At 48.0% G+C, this 26,493-nt stretch overlaps 1 protein-coding gene across 3 annotated transcripts in view; it reads left to right on the top strand.

Annotated features, from left to right (window-relative positions):
* Positions 1-20,499, top strand: part of DOCK11 (dedicator of cytokinesis 11) — a 48,186-nt gene extending 27,687 nt beyond the window's left edge. For all 3 annotated transcript variants that reach the window (XM_083371991.1, XM_083371993.1, XM_083371992.1), the window contains 18 exons: positions 40-106; positions 834-881; positions 1,295-1,437; positions 1,620-1,735; positions 2,277-2,414; positions 3,227-3,409; positions 4,799-4,912; positions 5,101-5,316; positions 5,403-5,460; positions 7,672-7,778; positions 8,882-9,004; positions 9,602-9,715; positions 11,798-11,944; positions 12,529-12,739; positions 13,829-14,019; positions 14,806-14,906; positions 17,127-17,265; positions 20,096-20,499. In XM_083371991.1, coding sequence (XP_083228117.1) covers positions 40-106; positions 834-881; positions 1,295-1,437; positions 1,620-1,735; positions 2,277-2,414; positions 3,227-3,409; positions 4,799-4,912; positions 5,101-5,316; positions 5,403-5,460; positions 7,672-7,778; positions 8,882-9,004; positions 9,602-9,715; positions 11,798-11,944; positions 12,529-12,739; positions 13,829-14,019; positions 14,806-14,906; positions 17,127-17,265; positions 20,096-20,197 — 2,318 coding nt within the window. In that variant the 3' untranslated portion in view covers positions 20,198-20,499. The remainder of the gene's footprint in view (positions 1-39; positions 107-833; positions 882-1,294; positions 1,438-1,619; positions 1,736-2,276; positions 2,415-3,226; positions 3,410-4,798; positions 4,913-5,100; positions 5,317-5,402; positions 5,461-7,671; positions 7,779-8,881; positions 9,005-9,601; positions 9,716-11,797; positions 11,945-12,528; positions 12,740-13,828; positions 14,020-14,805; positions 14,907-17,126; positions 17,266-20,095) is intronic.
* Positions 20,500-26,493: the final 5,994 nt, after the last annotated feature.

Here is a 26,493-nt window from a genome sequence, read left to right on the forward strand (position 1 = left end):
TGACGGGAGGCGTCTTATGCAGATTTCTTTCAATTGCAGACACCTTGTTGTCCTACTGGAACAAAATATCTCCCCAGGAGCTGATGAACGTCTTGGTTCTCCTAGAGTAAGTTTACATCCACCCTTTTTTAAGAGATTCAAGGGAGGAAGAAGGATCACGTGTTGAAACTTCTAGGAAGAAAAATTCACGATGGCCACATTTTGCCCATGGACAAGGCTTTCAACAGTTCACGGGCTGGTCACAGCCAAAAAGGTTCTGAAAGATTCCAGATCTCACTGTTTTTCAACCTTGACAATGTGAAGATGAGTGGACTTCAACTCTCAGAATTCCATAGCATAGCTGGCTGGGGAATTCTGGGAATTGAAGTCTACCCATTTTCAAGTTGCCAAGGTTGAGAAACACTGGAGTGGATGTTTTTCTAGTACTGAAAAGCGAGTTCCTTGCAGGGAGGCGACTAGCAGGTGTCCCAATCTGCATTTTTCTTTGCTGGAAAAAGATCCGTGTGCCGGTCCCCCTGTAGAGGTAAAATAGCTTACAGAACACAGTTTTCAAATGTCTTCCTGCACTGTTAAATGCACATTTTTCCAGAGCTGCTTTTGAGCTTCTTTATAAAAGAAGTCTCTTAAAAGTAGTCTCCTTTGTATCTTCTAATTTGGCAGCTGTCAACATCTTTTGGCCTCACCTGTCATGGAAATCCGGCTGCGGCTTCACAGCCACTGAGGTCGCAATCCAAACATACGACCCAGGGTGTCAGAGGAACCAGTGTGAGTGGTGCCACAGAAGCCACGCTGGATCCTAGCCTTGATTAATTTCTTTCTCTCTCCCGCTGCAGAGTCTGTCTATTCCACTTCCGATATGTGGGGAAAAGGAACATTGCCAGGTATTGTGGGGGGTGGGTGGAAGGGCTGTTCATTCGGTGTATATGCCATCTGGGTCCTGTGGACAGTGCAGGCCTATTTATGAAATTTATTTACTGCCCATCTGATGGTTCAGGCAGATTACCTCAAGGTAAAACAAACATTCAACAATTATAAACATAAAGATGGATTAAAACTACAAAAAGCAGAACAAAACCCCCAGGGTTTGGAGGGGAAAGGTGGGGCGCCTTCTCTGTTAGGGTACCAACCCCCTCCGGCCACAGCTTCTCCTTAGGGGCCCCAGGCCAGCCCAGAGAGGCTGTGCTGCCTGCCGCTGAGTTGCTGACCACGGCGGGTTCTGCAGTTGCCCCAGTGCGGTTTGGGGTGCGTTTAGACCCATGCGTGGAAGGCTGAGCTGCAAATCTCTCCACTGCAGGGTCCAGGACGGGTGGCTGTCCAAACATGCGAGCGTTGACCGGAAATCCCAGACGATGCCCGCCCTCCGCAGTCGGGCAAGCACCATGCAGGCCCGGCTTCAGCACCTGAGCAGCCTGGACAGCTCCTTCACCCTGAACCACAGTAGGTGGCGGGCAGAAGGTCGGGAGGCCCTGGGGACCTCCTGGGGGGTGGTCTTCTGCTCCTCAAGGCCGACCAAGCAAGGATGGCCTGCGGCTTTGCAGCCCCCGAAGGAGCTCTGCACGGCCGTTCCTCACCAGGTAATCTGAGGGCGAGAAAGGTCAGTCTTTGCTTTCTGATCTCAGGTGCCAGCACGTCGGAGGCAGACATTGTCCACCAGGCCCTGCTGGAAGGCAACCTGGCCACAGAAGTGACCCTGACGGTGCTGGACACCATCGCCTTCTTCACCCAGTGCTTCAAGGTCCGTCTCGGCCCCTCGTCTTTCTGTTGAAGGTCCTCCCTTTAAGAGCTGAACTCGGACACTTCTGGGCTCTGGGTTGACTGATCCTTCAGCTTTGACTTTTCCTCAGACCAACTTTTGTGATCCTCATTTGAATTTACTCTCCTACTCTTGAGGTCTTAGTTCTCATTTAGCAACTGCCTCATTTAACAACCATTTGCAGCTACTTTTGGTGATCAAAAAATAACTTTGCGACCAATCCTTGCATTTACAATGTTTGTCGGTCTGTAAAGGAAAGAAGAGCTGAAGTCAGACCATAAGCCCTATCAGGGTTTCACTGAGGGACTGTCTCACTTAACAATCAAGTTGCCAGTCCCAGTTGTGGTCACTAAACGAGAACTACCTGTCCCAAACATTCTGCAGTTGTTTGGGGCTGCTTTGATGGGGCCATTCCAGCTTGGCGATTTGCCCGGCATTAAAAAAAAAAACCAGCAAATTCTCTGTATCTTGAGCTCCTTTGGGGATTTTGCACCCAAAGTCACCTGGACCCCCTTCTCCCTAGAATCAGCTTTCGAACAATGATGGGCACAACCCGCTGATGAAAAAGGTGTTTGATGTCCATCTGGCCTTCCTCAAAAACGGGCAGTCAGAGGTGGCCCTGAAGCACATCTTCGCCTCTCTGAGAGCTTTTATCAACAAGGTGAGCGAATTAGGGATGCGGAATAATTTGGAGTCCTTCATGGCTGCCCCATTCATCTTTCTGGTCTCTCGCTTCCCTTGCTGCTCGGATGGAAATAGATAACTTCCCCAATTCTAGGCAGTGATCCAACAGGCATCTGCTTCCTCTTCATGGTCAGGTTTATTTATTTATTTTTTTAAAAAAATGTCCTGGATTTTTACCAAGCATGTTGGAGGGTAGGAAAAAAGGGCAAGAAGTCTCCAAGCCCCCCCACAAAGACGCTCTGTTCGGCTCTATTTACAGGGGTGGAAAAATTTCTGTTTGGGGCACGGCCTCATAATGTACTACTATTCTGTGTACTATGCAAAATACTAATTTCAGCCAGGCCGATTTTGCTTGAGCTCTCCGCCCCTCCTTTCGGTGCTTTCAAGGGGGGGGAGGAGGGAGGGTGTCCTTGTTCACAACGTCTGCCTTTTGTATGTCAATTTAGTGAAGCCTGAAGCTCGTGAACAAAGGCCGTTCTACGGGTCCCAGGATAACGTTGCAGGATCCCGTCTAGGTCGGTCACTGTCGGACTGGAGCCCATCCACCGGGAACCTCTCTCCGGCAGAGTTCCCCCTGGGAATGGGCTCCAGCACGAATCCGAAAGCTCTGGTCCCGGTGACTGACCCAGATGGGATCCTGCAAGCCTGAAGCTTCTCGGGGTCTGCCGGCTCCCAGCCTCCTCCTGCACGATGGCAAGAAGGTGGCACTGGTGGAGGTTTGAAGGAGAGGCCCTTACCAGGTGGCACCCCCTCTTCCTCCTCCTCCTCCCCCTCCTCTTTCCCCTCCAGTTCCCCGCCGCCTTCTTCAAGGGGAGGGTGAACATGTGCTCTGCCTTCTGCTACGAGGTCCTGAAGTGCTGCACGTCCAAGCTCAGCTCCACGCGGAGCGAGGCCTCTGCCCTCCTCTACCTCCTCATGAGGAACAACTTTGAGTTCACCAAGCGGAAGACCTTCTTAAGGACTCACCTCCAGGTCAGTGAAAGAGGAAGAAAACAAGTTGGCACAATCACCTTTGCTGGCTCTCTTGGCGGTTGTTTCTTCACAAGCTCCTTCCTCACTCTAAGAGGGTGAGGAAAGGGGCGCTTAGAAGTATTCCTCCCTTGCGCAGGGAAGGAAAGTGGGGGACGTGGTCTCTTATTACCTTAAAGATTTAATAAACATCAGACCAGCCTGACGGATAGAGCAGGCTATTTCAAGAGATGCCGGATGTGTTACCTCCACGGGGTAACGTGAGGAAGGTTGAAACAGTGAGGAAGAAGAAACGCAGGAGGACTCATTTCTTTCTTGATCGCTGCATTGTCTGTATTTCACTTCGATCCCCTGCTTGACCCCAGAAGCTGTAGGTCAGCCTTACCTGGCGGACCAGACAGGACACGTGAGCAGATGAGCTAATTCTACCTTCTTCTACGGCTAAGGAACAGACCTCCTCCTGTCTCCTATACACCCTGAGAAAGTAGGGAGGGTCCCTTCTGAGTCTCTCCCCCACCCGCTGAGCAGCCGTGGGCCAGGCTGTCTCTCTTATCTGACCATTCTCTTCTAGGCGGCCAAAGTCTCCCAAAGTCATTCTCACATGCCGTTTCAGTGCAGGACATGACTCCAGGGCTGAAGCTGGTCCTCTGAACCCAGTTTGCAGCCTTTTTAAAAGCTGTAAAGCAGGCCCGTGATCTCCGCCCCCCACTTTTGGTGGGAAAACACACCAGAATCCACTGTACCTTTTGAAATAAGCAAGAGGACAATCTGTTCTGTGTTCCTGTGGTGTCTCTATGATCTCACCAAAACTGCATCCTCTTGAGAAATGTGGCTCCTTTTTTGAAAACATCTTCCATGATGTCCTAGATCTGAGAATTCATCCTGATGTTTCTCCAGAGTTGAGGGCTGTGTTAGTTGCCATGTTTCATGCCTTCCTTGGTTGACACATTTGTGATTTGTGGGAAACGTGGCTTGAATCACCAAGGAAATGTCATGGGTCCATGGGAATTTCCATCTCTTGTCTGGGAACAAATTTAACTGCCAGTTTTCACTAAGCCAGTGTTTGGGGGATGTTTACTAAATGCAAGTTCAGCCCAGAACAGCGACTCACGCAGAGATATTCACAAATAAGTGAGACTCCTTTGAGACAAAAGAATGATTCTTCCCTGTGGAATCAAAACCCAGTCAGATCATCTGATTTCCATTGGAGGCTGTTCGTAGGGTGATGCTATTAGCAGACAAGTCGTAGTGGACGAATATTTAGGTTCCCAGGAAGTCTGATATCCGAAGTCGTTACTGTAGGGGTCAAGTGGGACTCTTTGGAGTTCCAGAACCCAGCTAGTCAGCTTGTCACTTCCCTAACTTTGAAAAATGTCTCTGTTTCTCTGCTAGATCATTATTGCGGTGAGCCAGCAGATAGCCGATGTGGCACTGGGTGGCAGCTCACGCTTCCAGGAATCGCTCTCAATTATCAATAACTTCGCCAACAGTGACCGGCCGGTGAAGGTGGGCTTGGTTTAGTGGAGGAAGATTTCACATGGGGGGAGGAGAGAAGCCCACCCAACCAGGGCTCGTGGGGAAGAGTCTCCAGGCCTCCTCTTCACCCTCCTCTGGGCTTCAGCTGCTGGAGGAACCTCCTGGCAAAGGGAGATGGGAGATGGGTCCCTTTCAAGGGCTGTCCTCTTCTGTGACAGGCGACCACGTTCCCTTCCGAAGTCAAAGATCTGACCAAGAGGATCCGCACGGTGCTAATGGCCACTGCGCAGATGAAAGAACATGAGAAGGATCCTGAAATGCTGGTTGACCTGCACTTCAGCTTGGCCAAGTCTTACGCCAGCACTCCGGAGCTGCGGAAGACCTGGCTGGACAGCATGGCCAAGATCCATGTCAAAAATGGGGACTTCTCGGAGGTAATGAGTTTGGCCAGCGCCAGGCGCTTTGACCCCATCCGGGAAGTGCTGAGGGCCTCGCGCTCACCTTTGCTCTCGTCCCACAGGCAGCCATGTGCCACGTTCACGTCGCAGCCTTGGTGGCAGAGTTTCTTCACAGAAAAAGTGAGTGTTTGATGTGGGGAAGGCCCGGGGGTGGGGAGGGGCAGGGAACTCATTTTGAAAGCCTTCCTTCCTGTTCTGCAAAGCTTCTCTGATGGGAAATGTCTCATTTTCGCCCCTGAAAGCGGAGATGGTGCCTTGCTGGCCTGGTGCAACAACCCTTCAGGCCTTCCTAAGGGCTCTGGGTAGCTGTCCAGAAAAGTCGGTCTGTTTCTGTGCTTCTGGCGCTCTTGGCAGCCCCGAGCAGGGGCACAGATGGTCCTTGACTCACAACGACTACTGAGGCCAAAATTGTAACCAGACGGTCGTTAAGCAAAATCAACCTTTCTTGCCACAGTCGTTGTGAATCGGCGCAGTTGTTAAGTTAGTAAAATGGTTGTTAAGTGAATCTGGTTTCCCCACTGACTTTGTTTGTCGGAAGGTTGCTAAAGAGGATCACGTGACCCCAGGACGCTGAAACCGTCTTAAGTACACGCCAGTTGCCAAGCATCCAAGTTTTGATCACATGGCCACGGGATGCTGCTAAGTGTGTGAAAAACATTCATAAGCCCTTTTTTCGGTGTTGTTGTAACTTTGAAGGACCACTAAAGAAATGGTGGTACGTTTGAAGAAAACCTTTATATGGAAAACCTGGTGAAAGCTCAACCTCAACCACAAAAGCCAAGTCAAGGCTGTCATAAAATGCCCTCCCCCACCTAGCAGGACTCCCAAGAACTTTCTCCCCAGATGATCCAGGAAGCAGAGGCTGGACGAGTCCCTTCCCGGACTCTCTAGCTCTCAGCCTGGGAAGAATTGTTGACGCCCGCATTGTCAGGGATTCTGCTGACTGGCATTTTTGTGTTGAGTTGACAAGTATTCCTCCGCAGGGGGGTTTCCCCCAAAATAAACTTGTTGGGGGACTTGGAAGCAGCAACTTAGGCAGAGGGTTTAGGAAATAATTTAACTGCATCCATTAATTTATCTGCAAAGAGCAGCATGAAAGCAGAAGAAAACCAGCAGTCTTTTCCTGGCAAAAGTTCTTCAGAAGTTCTTCAACAACCAGAATTCCCAGTCCAAATGGTCACTGGCTGAATGGGAATACTGGGAGTTACAGTTCTGATACATTTGTGGTGTGTGTGTGTGTGTGTGTGTGTGTGTGTGTGTGTGTGTGTGTGAGTGAGGCAGATTAAGCCTTATGGACAGAAGGAGCAAGAGAAACCAGTGAAATGTGAACTTGCTACAAGATTTATGAGGCTATTCCAGTTGCTTGCTTAGGACTTCTGTTTTGGGAGGTGTTTATATCTTTTGCATCTTTTATTTTTTAAAACCAAGAAGTGGAATTTGTTGGTATCAGCTGACCTGGCCAAACTTGTTATGTATTTGAACTAAAAAAGGAACTCAATGCTGCTGTGGTTTGTGGCTGGTTGCTGTGCTGAGTTAAGATGGACTTCCAAGGGTAGTTTAATTGGACAGCAAATTTTTGATGGTAGATAAAAATGCTTCAACCCACTCTTAGAAAGTCAGAGCCTGGCTTCGTTTCAGCAGAGCTTAATTTTGTTCAGAGAAACCCAGATTTTCACCCTCTGATCATCCGGTTTTTATGCATTAATTTGCCTGCCTGCCTGCCTTCCTACAAGCTTTCCGATAAGCTGAAATCTGATTGCATCAAATCATTGGGTCGTATCCGGTCATTAGCCAGGGATTCCTGAACATCAGGTTATTTTCTCAGGAAGTGGGGATCCTGAATTGGGGTGTCAATCTGAGGCAAGACTGGCTGTTTATCAGCTGGAGATAATCTCCGTGGAAGTTCAGCAGATGGAGATGAATTTTACACTCAGGTTGATGTTCTCCTCCTTCCTTCTCCTTTCCACCTTTTCTGCTTCTACAGACACTTTTCCTCTTTTCCACCTCAAAAATATAAGCATGCTACAGTTTCCACAAAAGGGGAAACTACTTGCTGAAATTCAAAAGGCAGAGTTGCTCAGCCAAAGCTTAGCCCGCCCCTCTGGTCTCCAAAACCTTAGGCTGATGCCTACTTCTTGTTTTAGGTCCTACTTTCCATTCTAATAAGGATTAGAACTCAGTTTTGGAATGTAAAATCCTTGCTGTCCCAAGGAATAAGGTGACAGACATGAAGGGGTCCAACCTGTCAGGAATTAAAAATGAAAGCTTGTAACCGTTTCAACCTCCCACTGATCTCCAAGGCCTTCTCTCTTTCTTGCCTCCTGTCTGTAGAGTTATTTCCTACCGGATGTTCATCTTTCAGGAAAATTACACCCAACATTGACGAAGAAGGTGCGATGAAGGAAGATGCTGGGATGATGGATGTCCATTACACTGAGGTAAGGGAAGCTCCTGAAGGGCCAGATGTCGGAAGCTTGACTCTTGGAGAGTGGAATTCTACCAAACCATGTCAGGACAAGACAGGCTCTGAAAATGGAAAGCTACTTTTTGATTTCCTTTGAGACAGGAAATATCAACTGTTTTTTTAAACTGGCATTTGCTTGAGGTCTTCTGCATCTCTCCAGACTCACTATTCAAGCCAAGGCCTCACTTCCTTGAGTGCTTTCCCATTGTGATAAGCTGCACTGAGCAGCTGGGAAAGCCCTGCACCAAGATTTTAGTAGGTAAACAAATATGGTGAAAGGGCTCAACCGGCCTAACCGGTTTTTCTTTTGCAAGCTCATGGATCGCCCAGCCAGGGCAGCCCAGCCCAGCTGCTTTTGTGGGTCCCAAGGCTGTTCAGGTGGTCCAAAGAGGAGATAAAAGGGCCAGGAGTCACTTTTGCAGATCCTGAAGGGGTGGGCTCTCCACTATCCCTCCCTCCCTCCCTCCCTCCCTTCCCAACACCTGCAACTGCTTCTCACATGTGCTCCTTCACTGTTTTGGGCAGCCTTCTTCCCCTTTGGCACCCATGATTGGGACTCTAGCCCTCAGAATTCCCAGCTACTGTAGCTAAAGGAGGCTGGGAATGCTGAGAGCTGTAGTCAGAGTGGCCCAGGGCAAGGTGTCAGATGGAGAAAGTTGGATTCTCTAAACCTTTGCAGTTTTGATCTCAGCTGCTGTAAAGGAAAGTAGGCCGGATTTTGCAGGAGGCGTGAATATGACCTTAAGGGTGGACCTGAAGATGAAGTTGGAGACAGAAAGAGAATCCTCTCTTTTGTTTGGTGTAACATGGGACAGAGAGAAACGGGGACAGACTTTCCAGAGTTTTTTATTCTCCATCACTGCAACAAGGAACTTTCTGGACTGCCTGCCATGTCTCGTTCTTGTCTTGTCCCAGAAGTTACTCATGACTCAGATCACCAAAACATGTTTTGCTTGCAACCCACTTCAGCGGATCATCCGGGCTTAGAGTCTTCCGCTCTCTAGCCGGGTGCTTCAACCGCAAGACCCAACTGGCTCTCTCGTGATCCACTGTTTTCTCGTGCAACTCAACTCACAGGAGGTGCTGGTGGAGTTGTTGGAGCAGTGTGTCGACGGTTTGTGGAAAGCCGAGAGATACGAGGTCATCGCTGAGGTCGCCAAGATGATCATCCCCATCTACGAGAAGCGGCGCGAGTTTGAGGTAGCCCATCGAAAGCTGGCCTGAGCATTTCTGCCCCACCCTGCAGGGAGAAAGAGGAAAACCCAATTAGCCAGTAGGAGAAAAGTGGTTGATCCAGAGACTGAAGCAAGCCCAGGGGCTTGGGGGCAGCCGGGGAGGGTCTTGTGGATTGACCCTTGGCCTCCAGCTCCCCCAAAGCATTCCGGCCTTCTTTATATTTTCAGAAACGGTCAGCCTTACGGTCAGCATTTTAAGGTAGACCAGGCTAGAAAACCCAAGTTATGCATGCTAACCCTACTTTTATAAGATTATAATGACAGAATGTTGCAGCCTGAATGTCCTCCCCCTCCTCCCTGTCTTAGGGCAGGTCTCAATAAAAGCGAATGAGGGGTCCTTGGGGTGCTCTGAGTTTGCTTGTTTTCTTGCAGACTAGGTATTTGCATTACCTAGTTTGCATTACCCAAACTAGGTAACAACATCAGTGCTAGGGCAGGTCTGCTCCGAGACGCTTCCTCGGATTACAGCACTGCTCTGGACTCAGCTTTCTTTTATCTGATTGTTGCCTTGCTCGCTGCTCTTCCTCCTGTTCCTCAAGGTTGCTCCCTCTGCCCATTACAGAAATTGACCCAGGTGTACCGAACTCTCCATGGGGCGTACAGTAAAATCCTGGAGGTGATGCAGAGCAAAAGGAGGCTTCTGGGCACCTACTTCCGAGTCGCGTTCTATGGACAGGTGAGCCCATGGATTGCTTGGATGATGGACACAGAGAGTGAATCCATCATGGGGTCTTGACCTTAAAGTAGCCTTTTTGTGTATCCTGGTTTCTTCTTTGATTCACTTCAGTTGGCATCCACTTCCTTGCCACCCTTACCAGGCGCTGCTTTGTCTGCTGCTCCTCCAAGGGCGTTTTTGGCGCCTCCAGTTTCTCCTTCCTCCCCCCCCAATGCTTTCAAGAATCCTTCCTCTGAAGCAGCTGTCTGGGATGTGTGGCTCCATCAGTTCCATTTTCTTTGTTGGAGGGACCATCTAAAGCGGTGTTTTTCAAACATGGCAAGTTTAAGACATGTGGACTTCAATGCCCAAAATTCCTGCTGCCTGGAGAATTGTGGGAGCTGTAGTCCACAGGTCTTATAGTGGTCAATCCTGAAAAACACTGACATGAGGTTTTTCTTTTGGACACCTCTAGGAGAGGCTTTCCCAGACTTTGGAGAAGTTATCAAGTTTTGATCTTTTGAGGCCCCAAAGGACTCTCCAGATTCACCTCAAAACTCCACATTCTCAGCCTCCTTGGATGCTATTCACGTTTCATAATTAGAAATGACATTGGACCAGATGTAATTCTTAGCATTAAATCCATTTCGCTTGAGGTTAGGACATTCCAATTCTTCAGTTTCCTGGCAATTTCTGTCTCTCTCTTAGTTCTCCAGCTGTTTCCCATCTTCTGAGACTGAGCAAGCAAGACAGACACAAATCTATGATTTTCTCGAGAAGCATCATTGATCGATGTTTTATTTTCAAGGGCCCTTTTCCCTTGAGGGTGTTTTGTGTTTTCTTGGTCTTAAAATACGGCCTGCATTTATTGTTATTACCATTTTTACTTTACTTCCCTTTATATTTACTTTATCCTTTCCTTCCCTTCCTCCTTCGCCTTCTTCCTTCTCGTTCCTTTCCCTGCAGGTTTTTAAGAAGAGATTGCGCAACCCTCTGTCTAAAGTGGTACAGGGTTTCCTGCCTGGGCTAGAACCTCCTTCCATATTCTATATTTGACTTTATTTGTGTAACCAATGATTCATTTTTTACTGTTTCCTTTCTTTATGCCGGCCTTCCTCCTGAAGGAGTCCAGCGCAGTGCATGAAAGCAACATAAAACGATCTCCCATAAAATAAACGACTCGCCCTCTCTCGAAAGAAGCCAGTAAAAGAGAAGGGACGTAGGCAGGGCAGCTGAGCACCAGGTTCAGGCCAGAGAGGCCTTGCGGGTCCGGCTGCACGGAGAGCCCAGCAGAGCCAGTGCAGCCCCAGGGGGAGCCCGGCGGGTGGGAAGGGCGCCCAGGTCCCGGAAGCAGAATCGGACAACGGGACTCAAAGGCCGACACCTGGCTGTTGCTCCTTTATCAGAGTAGCACTGGCACTTAGACCTAGGCAGGCAGTCCTTGACTTACAACAATTTAGTGACCGTTCAAAATTACAAGGGCATAGGAAAAAGTGACTTGTGGCTGTTTTCACACTTACGTCCATTGCAGCATCCCCCATGGTCATGTGGTCAGAACTCCGACGCTTGGCAGCTGGTTCATACTTATGATTCGGTCAGGATCAAACTCCTGACAGTGGGCAGAGTTAGCCTGCAATATTCATTCTAACCACTGTGCCACCACAGCTCTTCCAATAATACCAAATAGAACTCCGGTCTATATCTGTTTTTCACTGTCTGTCTGTCTGTCTGCCTCGCTTCCTCATCCAGTACACACCTTATTCCATGGCTAGCTCAGGAATTCTGGGAGTTAAAACCCACAAGGGGGCATCGTTTTCTACCTCTGTCTTACTCACCTCTTGCTCTGACTTCTGCAAATTCAGCGTCTTTGGGGGCACACCGTTTCGAGTCTAGCAAGAGAACCATGAGGACTATCAACTTGAACAAGAGAAAAGCCAATCTCTTGAACTGGGTTCCTTGTTCATCCCTTCTGATGTGTCCCTGTGGAAGTAATAATAATAAGTTGGAAGGGAACTTGGAGGTCATCTAGTCCAACTCCCTGCTCAGGCAGGAAACCCTATTCTCGTCCTCCCCCTCCCAAATCCTTTCTAAAAATCATTGCAGGCTTTCTTTGAAGAAGAGGATGGGAAAGAATACATCTACAAGGAGCCCAAATTAACCGGCCTCTCGGAGATATCCTTCCGGCTGCTGAAACTCTACGGAGAGAAATTTGGAGCTGAAAGTGTCAAAATTATCCAGGATTCCAACAAGGTAATCTGAAAGGATGGCTCGGATTCTGGCAGAGTAGAACCGCATTACCAAGCGGCTTCCTGGACTTCCTTTTGCTGCGTATATTTGAAGAGAAGCTGGACAGTCATTGGCCTGGGAGGCTTTAATTAGGGCTCCTACCCCAAGCAAGGGGCTGGACTAGATGGCCTCAGGCAGCATTTCCAACTCAGGGCTTCTGAGTTCTGACTTATTCAGGTGAATGGCCAGTTTTGGTGAGTCTCACCTAAGTGTTTGCTGGGTGAACTGGTTGACTTAGAGCAGTTTTGCCAAGGAAGACTTGACTTGCTCAAAGGACGCTGCTGAACATTGGGCTGGCTTTGGGGTGCCTGCCCGTGTTGAGTCAAAGAGACAAGTGAGGGAAATTTGGGGTGCCCCATACACCCCTCCTTGCTGCAGGGTCATGGTGGGGAACTTCCTTCCAGTTGTCATCATCTCGAGAGGTTCCCCAGTGGACGTCATGGGCTTGGGATCCAGAAAGGTTGGTCTCTTGGCCAGAGATCCCTGAATATCCAACTAGGTTGATCTTCTTTTGGTTCCTTTCTGAACTTTCCATTTTCTTACTGCAGGTGAACCCCAAAGATCTAGATGCCAAGTACGCTCACATTCAGGTGACTTACCTGAAGCCGTTTTTTGACGAGAAGGAGCTTTCAGAGAGGAAGACGGAGTTTGAAAGGAACCACAACATCAACCAGTTTGTCTTCGAGACCCCGTACACCTTGTCTGGGAAGAAGCATGGAAATGTGGAGGAGCAGTGCAAGAGGCGGACCATCCTCACTAGTGAGTGTGTCTTGGTGCATAGGTGTATATGGGTTTTTTATATTAAGTAATTCAGAGACTGATTGCGCCTCTCCCTAATTCTTTGTTTGAAAAATAAAGACTCCATCTAGTTAAACAAATATGAAAACAGGCTTTGCAACTGCTGAAATTCAAAGGAAAGACCACCTACCATTGCTGAAATGGAGGCCAATAAATAAATGAATTATCTCAAGAGCAAACCACTCAGAACTAGGAGAAGACAATCTCTTCTTCAGAGGAGGTGGTCCTTATTTGATCTCAATGTCCCCTAAGCCAGAAATCCAGTAATTGATTATAGCCCGTCAAGTCAAGTTGTTACCTGACTACTAAGGTGGTACTACAGAGGTTTTCTCCAGGAACATCTGTCCCTAATCTGGTCTTCCAATGATGTATCCATTGGCAGTGCAATCTTCATCTCCTGATCATGCTCTGCTCTTTCCTTCCACCTTTTCCAGCATTGGAGTCTGTCCCACAGAGCTGGGCCTTCCTATAATGTCTCCAAAGGAGGACAATTATAGCCTGGTCATTTCTGCTCAAATGAGAACTCTGTTGATTTGCCCCCAAGTATTCTGACTACATGTGGGAAGAGGCACCCTAACCACTAGCAGTTCTTCTTACAGACCTTTTGAACCATGACTGAGGTCAAGTCACAAACCTTTGTGTGAACGCCCAGGAAGCCCTCACACAGTTTCTCAAGGCTTCCATCATCTTGGACACTGGAGAGTGAGATGCCCCAAAATTAGGAGATTTAGCTGTCTTGCACAATCAGAGGGAGTCATCACTCAAAAAGTTGCCTAATCATGACCTCTGGGCATTTTATTCACTCTATAGAAAAGTTTGCATGGACTTTGAATTTCCTTGTCAGCATTATTGTAATGTTTGTGGTCTGTTGAGACATCTTTTCTTTCTTTGCCTCAAGATAGATGAGATTAAGTTAGAGCAAAGGGGCCGATTAGGTCTTCCCGGGCTCCCTTTCTCAGAAGCAGAGATTTATTTTTGAGCTAGAGCTTGCAGGTGGGGAACTGGTAATTCTCCTGCTCAGCGCTTCTGTGGCTTGCTTCTTTCTCCTAGCTTGCAACTCTTTCCCATATGTTAAGAAAAGAATCCCCGTCAGCAGCGAGCAGCAGGTCAGCCTGAAGCCGATTGACGTGGCCACGGATGAAATCAAAGGAAAGACCTCCGAATTGCAGCAGCTTTGTGCTTCGCCAGAGGTGGACATGATCCAGCTGCAGTTGAAACTGCAGGGGGCGGTTTCAGTGCAAGTAAGCATCTGGGCACATCTGCCCTGGAAGTCAATATTTTCCTGGCTGGAAATGGGGAGGGAAATTTGACAGCTTTTAGCTGGAAGGCTCCTTCTAGTTCTGCCCTCGGTGTCTTTCCACTGCAAACTACCAATAGTTTAAACATTGTTTGCTGAATAAGCCACAAAGGATTCACATGACAGATAAGCCATAAATCATGGGTTACAACCAGTTCCTTTACATTTTTCATGGGCAAGAAGCCCACCCTATAATTTTCACTCCTCTAAAAGGCCTAGGATTCCTCCCCAGCTGTTCCATGAATCATAGCAGATCTGTTGAGGTGTCACTGTTTGCCCCATGTGTATGTGTTCATGGATTTAATGCAAGGGGGTTAGCTGAAGACCCCAAATCTCCTTTGGATGGACAGGAAGCTCCTAGAATTCCTTGGCTGCTTAAAATCAGAGGTACCAATTCCTGCCCTTTCAGGGTCGGGCCTAAAAAAGGCTAGATGTAGCCTTTCAAAGTTAAGCATTCTTCTCCCAGTCGCTTATCTTTAAGCTCTGGTGCTCCTCCAGTTCCTGGGGGTAGAAAGAAGAATCTTTGCTTCCTGCCCTTAGGGCTGCTGGATAAAGACACTGAGGGACACGGTTGCTTTGAAGATCACTGAGGCGTTCCTTGAAGCATCCCCAGCACTGCAGAGTACCTGGGTTTTGTGCTGTGGTCCAGCTTCCAGCTTCTTCATTTGTCTCTTTCTCTTCGCCTGATCTCTCTGTCACTGTACCTCTGTTGTGGGGGACATGGCATTAGGTCAATGCTGGTCCCCTGGCATACGCCCGGGCATTCTTGGATGACAAGCTTCCCAGCAAATATCCCATGAAGAAGGTGACCGAACTCAAGGACATGTTCAGGTTGGTATCGTGGACTTTGGCACCTTTCTTGGGCGATGGAACTCCAGGTGGTCTCCCACCCAGGCACCGACCAAAACCAGACCAGCTGCACCAGAGATCCCTGAATTTCTGGGTACCGTTCAAAATGCTGGACTTTATCAATGAAGTCCTTCAAGGCCCTGGTTAGGTTACCTCAGGAACCGTCCGCTCCAGGTTGAAGTCATCTCTCCTGCAGCTGGATTTGGGAAGGGTGCTTCTGAGCCCTGCCCCTAGAAGCAGCCCCTTCCCCAAGTAATAATGGCTGCTTCCCACTTCCTGTTAGCACTCACGGAAAGGTGGCGAAACATTCCTTATCATCGCCAGGCTTTATCATCTCTTGGTCTTAGGTTTATTGGCTGTCTTCCTTTGACGTCTTTTAACAGTGGGCTGTAGTTGATTATTTGTATAAGCCAGTTAGAATTTTATGATTGTTCCAGAACTATTTGTGATAAGGAAATTAACACAACTTCGCTACAGGAGCCCAACAGAGTTCACATTTTTCTCAAGTTCAGTATTGCTTCAAGTGTATCTCAGGACCTCTGGAGATCTTCCCAAGACCCTCTCACGGGGTCTACAAAATTGAAATTATTTGACAGATTTTGAAGAGACTTGCCAAATTTAAAAACCCTGTCTGTCTTCTCATTATTTTTTATTTGTTAAAAATACAGGTTTTTTTCCACAAAACCTATTTTATGTTAATATCTAATGGCATTCATGGGACGCAGTGGCTCAGTGGGTTAGGACGCTGAGCTTGTCGATTAGAAGGTTGGCAGTTTGGCGGGTCGAATCCCGAGTGCCGTGTAGCAGAGTGAGCGCCTGTTACTCGTCCCAGCTTCTGCCAACCTAGCAGTTTGAAAGCACATAAAAATGCAAGTAGAAAAATAGGGACCGCTATGGTGGGAAGGTAACAGTGTTCCGTGCGCCTTTGGCATCTAGTCATGCTGGCCACATGACCACAGGACGTCCTTGGACAAGCGCTGGCTCTTCGGCTTTGAAACGGAGATGAGCACCGGCCCCTAGAGTTGGAAATGACTAGCACGCGTGTGCGGGGGAACCTTTACCTTTACCTTTAATGGTGGCAGATCAAGGGGAGAGGATTTATGGAAGCATCTGGACTCATTTTAAACATTTTAAAATGATGCGGGGGAACCTTTACCTTTACTTTACTAATGGTGTTCATATGATTATTTTAACAATCCATTTAAACTTTTAATACAATAATGTTGATAGATAAAACCCATACAAATATAATCTCTTTTGGGGTCCTCCATAATTTTTGAAAATGGGAAGGGAAAATTAAAAGTAGAAAGCTTAAGAAGCTCAACGTCCAGCTGAGCAAACCCATTCTCCTTTTCTTTTCATCAGCCCAGCTAGATTGGTGCCCTTTTGCATTTGTTCAAGCAAAGTAGGCAAATAAGGAACCGCATTCTTCCCAGAACTGTGTTTGTTAAAGGGAAATGCCAGGTGCACATACCCAAGTGTGAAGAATCCTGCGAGTCACCTCCCCAAGACCCTCGGACTGCCATCCTCTCAGTAGAGCAGTGTTTCTCGCCCATGGCAGCTTGGAGATGGGTGGAGTTGAACTCCCAGAATTCCCTGGTATTAATGCATACCTTTTGATGTTGCATGCCTGCTTATTCTTTTCTAATCCCTCCTTCTGCAATCTCTCCACTCCAGAGAGAGAAAACGGACATGGCTAGCTGGAGAATTCTGGGAGTTGAAGTCCACCCATCTTCAAGTTCCCAAGGTTGAAAAATACTGCACTAGACCAACTAGGGCCTAGAATGTCACTGATAACCCAAAGGATGTGGAGGGAAGTGGCTGAACTAGGAGTTGGGACAGCTGGGATTTCAACCCCAGAGGCTTTTGGGGGCAGTTCATCCTGAATCAGAGATGGGAATTCATCTCTTCTCTCCAAGCCCTGCTCTGTCTGCTCCAAGGAACAGAGGGATGGCCAAGAGAACAGCTGTCAATTTCAGGAAGGCCTACCACCTTTAGGAGTGCCCTCCCTGGCACAGGGATGCTCTTCTTTCTTTCCCCAAAAAACTGGCAGTTTTGCAACTGTCTCAATTGTCTGAAGGAACAGAGAAGGATCTGGCCAGCTACAATGTCCCGCTTGCCTTGCCAAATCTGCTCTTCCACCCTGAATTTAAAAGCCTGGCTTTTCAACTTCACTTCCACCCCCCTCTCCACTTCCCCCAGGAAATTTATCCAAGCCTGCGGAATCGCCCTGGAGTTCAATGAACGGCTGATAAAGGAGGACCAACTAGAATATCACGAGGAGCTGAAGTCCAACTTCAGGGAGATGGTGAAAGAGCTCTCGGAAATCCTGCACGAACAGGTAAGACGCAGGTGTTTAAAGTCGCTAAATGCATTTATTTGTTTGCTTATAAAATTTATTAACCACCCGTCTTACCACACAGTAACTCTGAGCAGCTTACAGTGTTATATGCCCGGTTGTAAGTCGGGTTCCCTGTATGCGGCTGCTTATGAAACTGGGATTCAGAGCTTAGTGTTGTGCAGACAACTCTCAGGTTTGAGGTCATTGGAAATAGGATCAAAACAAGCTTATCTCTCTGTTGCAATGGGGGGAGGACCTCCAAACCCTTCCAATGTACATGCCCTCCCCCCTTGTGGCTGGATTTGCATAGACGGGGCAAAGGCCCCACTGCAGCAGCTTCCCATTCAAATGGGAAAGATCTGGTCTGGTTGAGAGTTTTTCAGTTCTGCTCCTCTTCCTCGCCTGCTTTTTGCTCTGGGGGTGGGGGGAAGCTGGGCTGGCTCAACGGGCCTTCTCCAGGGTTGACCAAGCCCCAGATGGCCAGAATCGCTTCCTTTGATCTGTCCACTTTTTTGAAGACTTTTGGTAATCTTAGTCAGAAACCGTGGGATGAAGTCATGGGAGGGGACACAGGGAGGAGGGCGGGGTTGCCTGGACATCCCATAATGTCACTTTCAGTGACTCTCCAGGGCTTAGAAAAATAAGTTATACAACATTATGTTGATGATGGAATTCTCCAGAGAATGTTTCTGAAGTCAGGCAACTTTAAGACAGGCAGACTTCAACTCCCAGAATTCCCCCACCAGCTTAGCTGGCTGGAGAATTTTGGGAGTCGAAGTCCACCGGTTTTAAGTTTTAAAAACACTGCTATAGGATGGAGCCTCTTCAAGGCCCTTTAAGTCATTATCTATTTATAGCTCCACTGATTGTCAGTCTCTTACAATCCTACCCTACACCAACTAGATTTAAAGAGCCAAAGAATGGAACAAGCTGCCTCCAGAAGCGGCGAATGCTCCAACATTGGAAGTTTTTAAGAAGAGACTGGACAGCCATTTGTCCAGAATGGTATAGAGTTTCCTGCCTGAGCAGGGGGGGTGGACTAGATGAGTAGTAGTAGTAGTAGTAGTAGTAGTAGTAGTAGTAGTAGTAGTAGTCCAAACAATTCAGCAGTATTCCTCAATAAAAGATTACCAGGCCATGGAATCCTGAAAGCCTCATTCCCCCCGTCCCATGTAGCAGGAATCTCTCTCGGACTTTGTGGAAATCTGCAAGATTAATGCTAGGGCTGAAATCCAGAAGAAATCTGGCAGAGAGAATCTGGTTTTTGACTGGGGATGAGTGCAGGAGAAGTCCCACCACACAGAGTTTTTATTTTCAAACCCTCCTAAAGCCAACCAGAACTCCTAGCTATGAAAAAGCTGCTCAGAAACGGCTGGGCCTTATCTGCTTTGCAGGCAGCCTCCCAATATTCTCCTAGCCGCCCCCCCATCACCACCGCTTTGCCATCTGCAGCTGTTCAAGTGAGACGGGTGGAGTTCACCTCTAAAATCTCGATTGTAAAATTAGGAGGGATCTGCCGTCCCTCGGAGCGAACAGAAGGAGCGGAACCTTATTAAAAGCAAAAACAGAATGAGAGTAAAACCGCACAGGGGATTACCCACTACAGAAATCAGCAATGATTTTGACCCTCCAGCAAGTTAGCATTTTTTGGTCTTCATGAAACTATCTTTTAAAGAAACCTTTGTTCTGCAGGAGCTCGTTTTTCACAACTGAACTCCAGAGTGTGGCAGTCTGCCAGGGAATCAAGCCTCACAATCCTTGGAAAAAGCCAGTTGGTGCCAAATGGGACACGGTTAGACTGACTGCTGTCCTGTGCAGATGTTTCGATGAGGGGCCTTTAGAGCAGGCACCCCCTCCCATAATTCCCCGTCAGACACTGCTCTGCACACCACCCTCACGTGTCTCTGGAGTGGAAACAGGATGGCCAGGGTAATAACTAGCAGAGCAGCAGCCCAGAGAAGGCTTGGATGAAATTCTGAAGGAGGTTCGGGGTGCCATTTGAGCAAGGACCCACCTGTGAAATGAGACGGAAAAGGTGGCTGACGGTCAATTGTGCCAGGAGCAGACACCCAGGAGACAGAACGCCAAGGAAGTGGGTTGCAGATCATGGCCTTAGTGAGAATTTAGGGTGATCTGTCTGATTAAGGGCTGGGAAGCTGCGAATTTGGGTGTCCAACCTTGGCCACTTTAAGACTTGTGGTTCAATGCATAGCTGGCTGGGGAATTCGGGAGTTGAAGTCCACAGGACTCAAAGTGGCCACGATTGGACACCTCTGCTGTAAACCCTCCAGATTTCTTCTCCTGGCCTTGCAAAATATCCACCCCGTGAAGAACAACGAAGCAGTAGGAAAGCCAACACAAAGTCTTCAAGTAGCAAACAATGTCCATGTGTGTGTTTATGTGTGTGCATATGCATGATGAATCAGAGAGCGGACTGTGTTCAGAAATGTGTTTTCAAGCCACGTCCTCCAGAAGGAGCCAACCAGCCTTGGAGAAGCTGCTTCTTCACGGCTGAAACGCAGCTGTTCCTTCTGGGTTGCTTTTCATGGAGACGCCTTCCTTCCTTTTGATCCCAAAGCGACCCCAGCGGAAACTTTTCTCTTTTCTCCTTCTGGATTTAGAAATCCACCTCCCAGGCCTTGAAGAGTCTGTCTCATTCCTTCAATAACTTCCCTTCCCTTCTCTTTCTTTCCTTCTCCATGCTGCCCTTGCCATAACAGCTCTGAAGACCAGGTGGGGTAACAGCACACTGTTTTCATTTCGGTTAAGCAAATGTTTTTCTCCTTTTCGGAGATGCAGACGCCTGTGCTAACTCAGCTCCCCTTTTCAGATCTACCAAGAAGACTCCGGGCATCCATCCTGGTTGCCGAACACCCTACATGTCTTCTGTGCCATTAGCGGGACTTCCGGAGAAAGATACGGCTCCTTCTGAGCCCGCCTGGAGCTTCAGGAGGGGCCCAGAGAACTTCTCGACCCTTGCCAGACCTTTCTCAGGAATATTCTGAAACCGGGGAACCTCCAATGCCTAACCGGGGGCCTCTCCACCCCTCTTCCTCACAGGGTACTTATCTGAACCGGGAAAGTGCCTCCTGCTTCTCTTTTGTACCGTCCTTCGTTGCATTGTGCTCAACATGCCTCGAAAGCATGGATCAGACCCTGTTCCACTCCAGATCCTCCTGCCCTGTAAAGCTGTACAATGGAATATAATAAAGTGGGAAGCTGTTTTTGTAATCAGCTCTTGGGGTTGGAAGCCTCCACTTCTCCTGGAGAAAGCAGAAACCGTGATGGTCCCCAAACGTAGAGAGGATCTCACAGAACGTGGCCCTGAGTAGGTTTCTCACCGTTTCCTGCGTTTGCTCAACCTGCCTACTCTGGTTGCTTAAAAGGGGGGGGGAGGAGATGTTGGAACGTAACTGTCTGTTCGTGAGGTTAAACAGTATTTTTTTTGTGGTTGTGCTTGAGAACAAAGTATGGCCTGGAGCTAAGCAGGTTTGGGGTTTATTTAGCAAGACCAGTTTTAAAACATCTGCAAATGCACCTATGGCCATCCACGTTCCTGGTTGCTTGCCCTGAATTGCTTTGGCCCCATTCCCTGCTCAGCCTCCCTGACTTTAAGGAGGAAGAGAAAATGAAAGAGAGAAAAAATTGAGAAATGAAAGTAACTTTTGCTGGCATGCTTGCTGCTCCGTAGATGGCGGCTTTGGAGAGACTTTAATCCACTCAGCAAAATTTCTGGATATTTGCAGGACTGGATGCAGCAGGCAAGGGATTCCCCTCTCCGCATACATGCCTGGTTATGAAAAGTGTGTTTTTTAATCTCAAAGTGAGGGGGAGACGCCAGCAAGGGGAATTCTGCTGTTCTGTTTACCCCCCAAGCAGCATCTGGCCCTGGATGTCAGCCCAGGCAGCTTGACAATTGGACGATTCCTTTAGATGAATCCTGGAGGTGGGAGGAGGCTGGGGAGGAACCGGGCTCTTGTCTCGACTTGAGTGTTGTGCAGCCACAGAATCGAACCCACACAGCCAGGAATGCTGAAGTCGCCAATTTGGTTTCCAGCCAGAGTGGTGAGGCTGCCTTGACGTCTACGACCGGCGTAGTTGTTTTGCTTTGCCACCAAGGGCTTTGCTCTCCGGACTGGAGCCCTGAAATGGGGGATTAGCCCACAAAGGAGAGAAAGCTCAGCCAGAGAAGCCCCCACAAAACCAGCCTTTTCCTTCAGAGGGAATTGGATGGTGCCGCAAGGCCTAGCCTGGCTGCCATTGAGCTGTGGTTTCCTTATCCAGGTTAGTTAACTTTTTTTTAATAAGCCTTGGTTAATTAGGTTCGCATCAGGCCTGAATCTGTAACCCCCTGTTTGAAAAGGAAAACACGCAAAGGCAAAACCACCCAATTGCCTTAAGGCAGGGGTGTCCAACCTTGACAAGCTGGCTTGTTGCCAGAGCCTGGCACTGGGGGCTAAGAGGGCACCTGGTCCAAAGATACCCACCTGGCTTTCATGCCTAAGGCATGACTAGAACTCGCCGTCGCCTGATTCGTAGGCCAGCGTCTTCAACTAAACCAAGTTGTAGCTGCAAAAAAACAGGAAGGGGTGTGTGTGTGTGTGTGTGTGTGTGTGTGTTGGGACTTTTGAACTGTGTAAAAGCATTCCAAACCAAATGAAGGCCAGATAGTGCCTCTTCCTCTCTTCTGACCATCCCACGCAAAGCTGCTCCGTGGGCATCGCAGTGCCAGGTATTTTGGGCCAGGAGAGTCTGTGACTAACGGCTCTTAGTTCTCTCTGACGCTTCTTCAATGTGGAATCATCGTCCACATCTATCCAACCTTGACGGATCTTACTCTGCAATTAATTCCTTGTTAATTATTTCCAGGAAATCCAATTATTTTGGGATGACTCAGTGCATTTCACCTTTTCCTTGCTTAGCTCATGTCCTGGTTTCGCATCCAAGATTGGCCCATAAACTAAGCCGAAAGACTAAATCAAGCCTGCCCCGTTGCACAACTGCCACTGCTAGGTGTGTACACGCACAAGTGAAGTCGTCATACTTCAACTATGCCAGTGGCTTCCAAATGCTGCCAACTGCAATTACATTTTAATATGCATGAGAGAATGAGATGAGTACAGACCTGCAGCTATGACCTCATCGCCCCAGAATTCAAAAATTATCTAAATTGATTAGAAAAACAACCAAGAAAATAAATGTCTGGCTTCGTTTCTCCTACTTTTCAATGGGCAGAATTGTCTCTGAAGATCAACTGCTGTATTAAGCCAACAATTTGTGCAGTTTGTTTTAGGAAGTCCCCTTTTAGAAGTCTTTGTGCCACTGCTTTGCATTCCTCGCCTCTTCCTTTAGTCCCACAGTTGCTCAAACCCGTTCCCCTCCTTCAGTTCTGCAAAGGGGGCATTTCTTGACCAACTGGAGGACATCAAATTCTGTCCCCCAAACCAATCCACTTCAGGGTACGCTAGTCCATGCATTCCTCTAAAGCAGGGGTCCTCAACCTCTGGTCTGCGGACCGGCACCTGGCCGCGGCATGCCAGCAACCAGGCCGCACAAACAAGCAAAGCCCCATCCGTGAGATGCAGGCAGCGCACAAAACCACACACCCTCCATTCCAGAAAAACCTCTCTTCACAGAACTGGTCCCTGGTGCCCAAAAGGTTGGGGACCACTGCTCTAAAGGTCAGCCTTTTTGTTTTCCAACATGGATGTGTTGCAAAGCACAATTGCTGCCTGTTACTTCATGGTGTTTTTGCAGCTGAAAGTTGTTTGCACCAGCAAAGCCAGCACCGGTTGTGAAATGCCATGCCTTGATGGTGTGCTTAGGTCAAACTGTCAAACAGTTGGCAGTTCTACAGAAAACCTACTATGACTCCAAGAACAGGTGGAAGATTTAGCTTGCGGCAAGGTTGGTCGGTGCCTCTTTACTGGACTTCAGCACGTCTTCCTGGCTGTCAGGTCCAAGGCTTTCCCAGGCCAGAGAGGGGAGCATCTTGGTAGCCTCCCCTCCCTCCATGGATCCAGCCATTGTGACTCCTTCAGCCAACCTGAATAAAACAACCTTGGGCTGAAAACATCTCTGGCTTTCCTCCTCTACTTCTCCTCTGTTTGCTTTTGAAACATGCTTCAAAGGACCAGAGATTGGGGATGGACGAAGGTGCAGCCTTGCACATCCCATCTTTCACCAGAGCAACCTTCCAAAATTTGCAGCCTGTGTGAGTGTCCCCATTGCTGTCCAGTTCCCAAAAAAGACATTGGGAAGGGTCTCCTTTTAGGAACGACTTGGTCCTTAAAAGGTTAGGAAAGAGAGAGAAAGAGCGATGCAGCAGAATGAGCCTCCTCTCCTCGCCTTCAAAACTCAGCTCAGAAAAACAAAACCCTCCAGAAATAATCAGAGAAAGACGCCCACCCAGGGAGACGCATTTTTTCCCTAGGACAAGGTGGCTCTTGAGAAGTTTTAGCCTGACAACCCACATTTTAATTCAGAAGCCTTGCCAAGTTCTCTCCTCCTGGGTTGCTGGATCTATCGCACCTCCCTGCTTTTCCACAACTTGCTGTATACAAAAGCCTTGCGCTTTCTGTCAAGTCAACAGGGCATTCTTTTTTCTTCTGCTCTTTTGTTCCAAAGCTGATTATTCAAGTAAAGGGGCAGAGGGACTTCACTTCCTGGTACAAATGAATCAGTTCCTCTGCAGCCCGGGGGCAGCCCTGGGTTGTATCAAACACCCTGTCAAAACCCAGCACACGAATAACAAGAAGTGACTGTGCTCAATCCAGGAACATTGGGGGAAATTGGCCTCACCCTCTCTGAGATTGTGGGCACTCTTGATTTTAACATGTTAAAATCATGAACATATTAAAAAGTCCAGCTTTCGGGGAGGACCTTCCTGCGAAATAAAATTTAAGTCAAAAATGAGAAAAACAAAGGCAGCAAAACATGTTTGTAAGGTGAGGTGGAATTCTTGCCCAAGAATAGCTCACCAAACTCCTTCCTTGCCATGTTTGGCTTTGAACCTTTTGCCTAGCAGCTATTCAATGTTTTTCAATCTTGCCAACTTTGAGATATGAAGATTTCAACTCAGCCACAGCCAGGAATCTGGGATTGGAAGCCCACACATTTTAAAGTTGCCATGTTTGAAAAATATTGGGCTAGCTCAGCCATTTGTTGGGCTCTCCGACTTTTTTCCTCACTGGTTTTAAAATGGGAAAGGAAAGTTTTAAAAGGCTAAAAGAGAGGAAAGATTTACTCCTGGCACCTGTTGCACCAGTGCCCAGGTATCCTTCATCAAGACAGAGGGAAACGTCCCCAGGTCACGTCCATGCTCTGAAATCAGCCTAGAATGTGTGAAATCTACACTAATTTTTTCTCCTTCCCATTCTGCACGATTGAAGTAAGAAATATCACACGATTTGTCCCCCAAAGCAGCAAAGATCATTCGTGACATCTTTAAAACAGCTTATGTGGTATTATGTAAACTCACAGAGGCCGTATGTTGTCAAATGCAGGAAGTGTTATCACAGTTGGGATGAAGATAACATCGTCATTATGAAAAGTAAAAAGTACTGGGCAAAACCACAGCTACGATATTTACACCCTGCTTGGTTTACCTAATTGTTTAACCAAGGTTTATCGCAGGTCAGAGTTGGCTGGCTTACACTTTGGACGGAGTCCTAAACCCCAATGATTAGGCGTGCCCAGCCAGCTAAGCCAATGTCGGAAAGCCCATACTGGTCTTGCACAAGGGTGCCTGGATTCACTTTCTTGAAGAGATGAAGATTGTGATGGAGATGACGATGACGATGATGATGATAATAATAATAATAATAATATCATCTCTATTGCAGTTGAAAGAGTAGCGTGATGGCAAACAAGCTTATTATGCCATAGCACAGGGGTCTCCAACCTCGGCAACTTAAAGACTGGTGGCTGAGGAATGCTGGGAGTTGAATTCCACACGTCTCAAAGTTGCCTACTTTGGAGACCCCTGCCACAGAACATAAAGAGATTGAGAAGTTCAGGGCCAGCAGGTACAAAAGGGTAGAGCCACATCTGACTTAATTTACAGCAACTTCTCCCTGCCAGAATGGTCCTGGGGGAAAAAACAAGCAGCTTCTGAGCACGTGCAGAGTACTTTTTGCCTGCGAGGCTGGGAATTCCCAGCTATCAAGATTAGGAAGAGAGAAGCAGAACAGAGAGAAATTTCCTAGCCCCAAAGGAGCAGACCGGCCCCTCTCTTCCTACACAGCAGAGCAACTCAAGAGGGGAGAATTGTTATGAGAAAGTGTATCAGTACAAGACAGATACTTTTGAGGTTTTACAGAACACCAGTAAGCTGGGGAGGTATCCTGAAATGTGTGGTTTTCTTGCAGGCTAAACGAGTTTGGAGATTCCTCGAAGTGTCATTACTAATTAGCTTATGGTTTTTCCAGGTCTTCTCTTATTCCCATGCTTTCTTTTCTCCTTGCCTGTTGTTCCCAATTCTGCCAAAGTCAGTGCAGGCCCAACTGAAATTGGGGAGCCAGGGTTTGTCCGGCTGTAGACGAGGTCCTGAGTTTGCATTTAGGATCAGCAACGCAATGTGCTGCCAAGAATATATTGTCTTTCGGGAAGTTGTCCCTCTCTAGTTTCCTTTGGCACTTCAATGTGCTGACCTTTGTTTTTAAGTTGATAACAATGATGTATTTGCCTTCTGGTTGCAATCTAAGGTGGGTGGGGGTTTCTGGGAAAGAAAGAGGGGCCTCCAGCTAAGCTGTGAGGTAGGCAGAAGTTATTCTGCAGTGGAACACTTCACCCACTAAAGTCGGTGCAACCTGCCGTGTCCTGTGTGGGAAAATGCCCCTGAAGCAGCCTTTCCCAAAGGCCACACAGAAAGAGTTTTCCAGGACTGTTATGCAGAAGACACCACCATTTGGGGGGGTTATCCTGACATTTCGTGACAGCTCTGTAACAAGAGTTGTTTTTGTTGAAGTGTGTGGGTGGGTTTCCTGAAGAGCTTCACTTCTGCAAAACCCCTTAGATGATTCATGGGAGCTTCAGCAACCAGCGGGGCCTGGCCATTTGTCCTTTCCATGTTTCCCTTTGGTCATATGGAAGTGGGTCCCTCGCAGGCACATATGGGTTCGTAAGCTTCGTAAGGCTGCCTGCCCCATTAACAGCAATCAACATGAAAGGAGGCCTGTAAAAGCAGAACGGTTTTCAGCATAGAAAATCCATGACCTGGGGAAAAGC

Source organism: Vipera ursinii, assembly GCF_947247035.1.
Source record: "Vipera ursinii genome assembly, chromosome: 12".
Classification (NCBI taxonomy): domain Eukaryota; kingdom Metazoa; phylum Chordata; class Lepidosauria; order Squamata; family Viperidae; genus Vipera; species Vipera ursinii.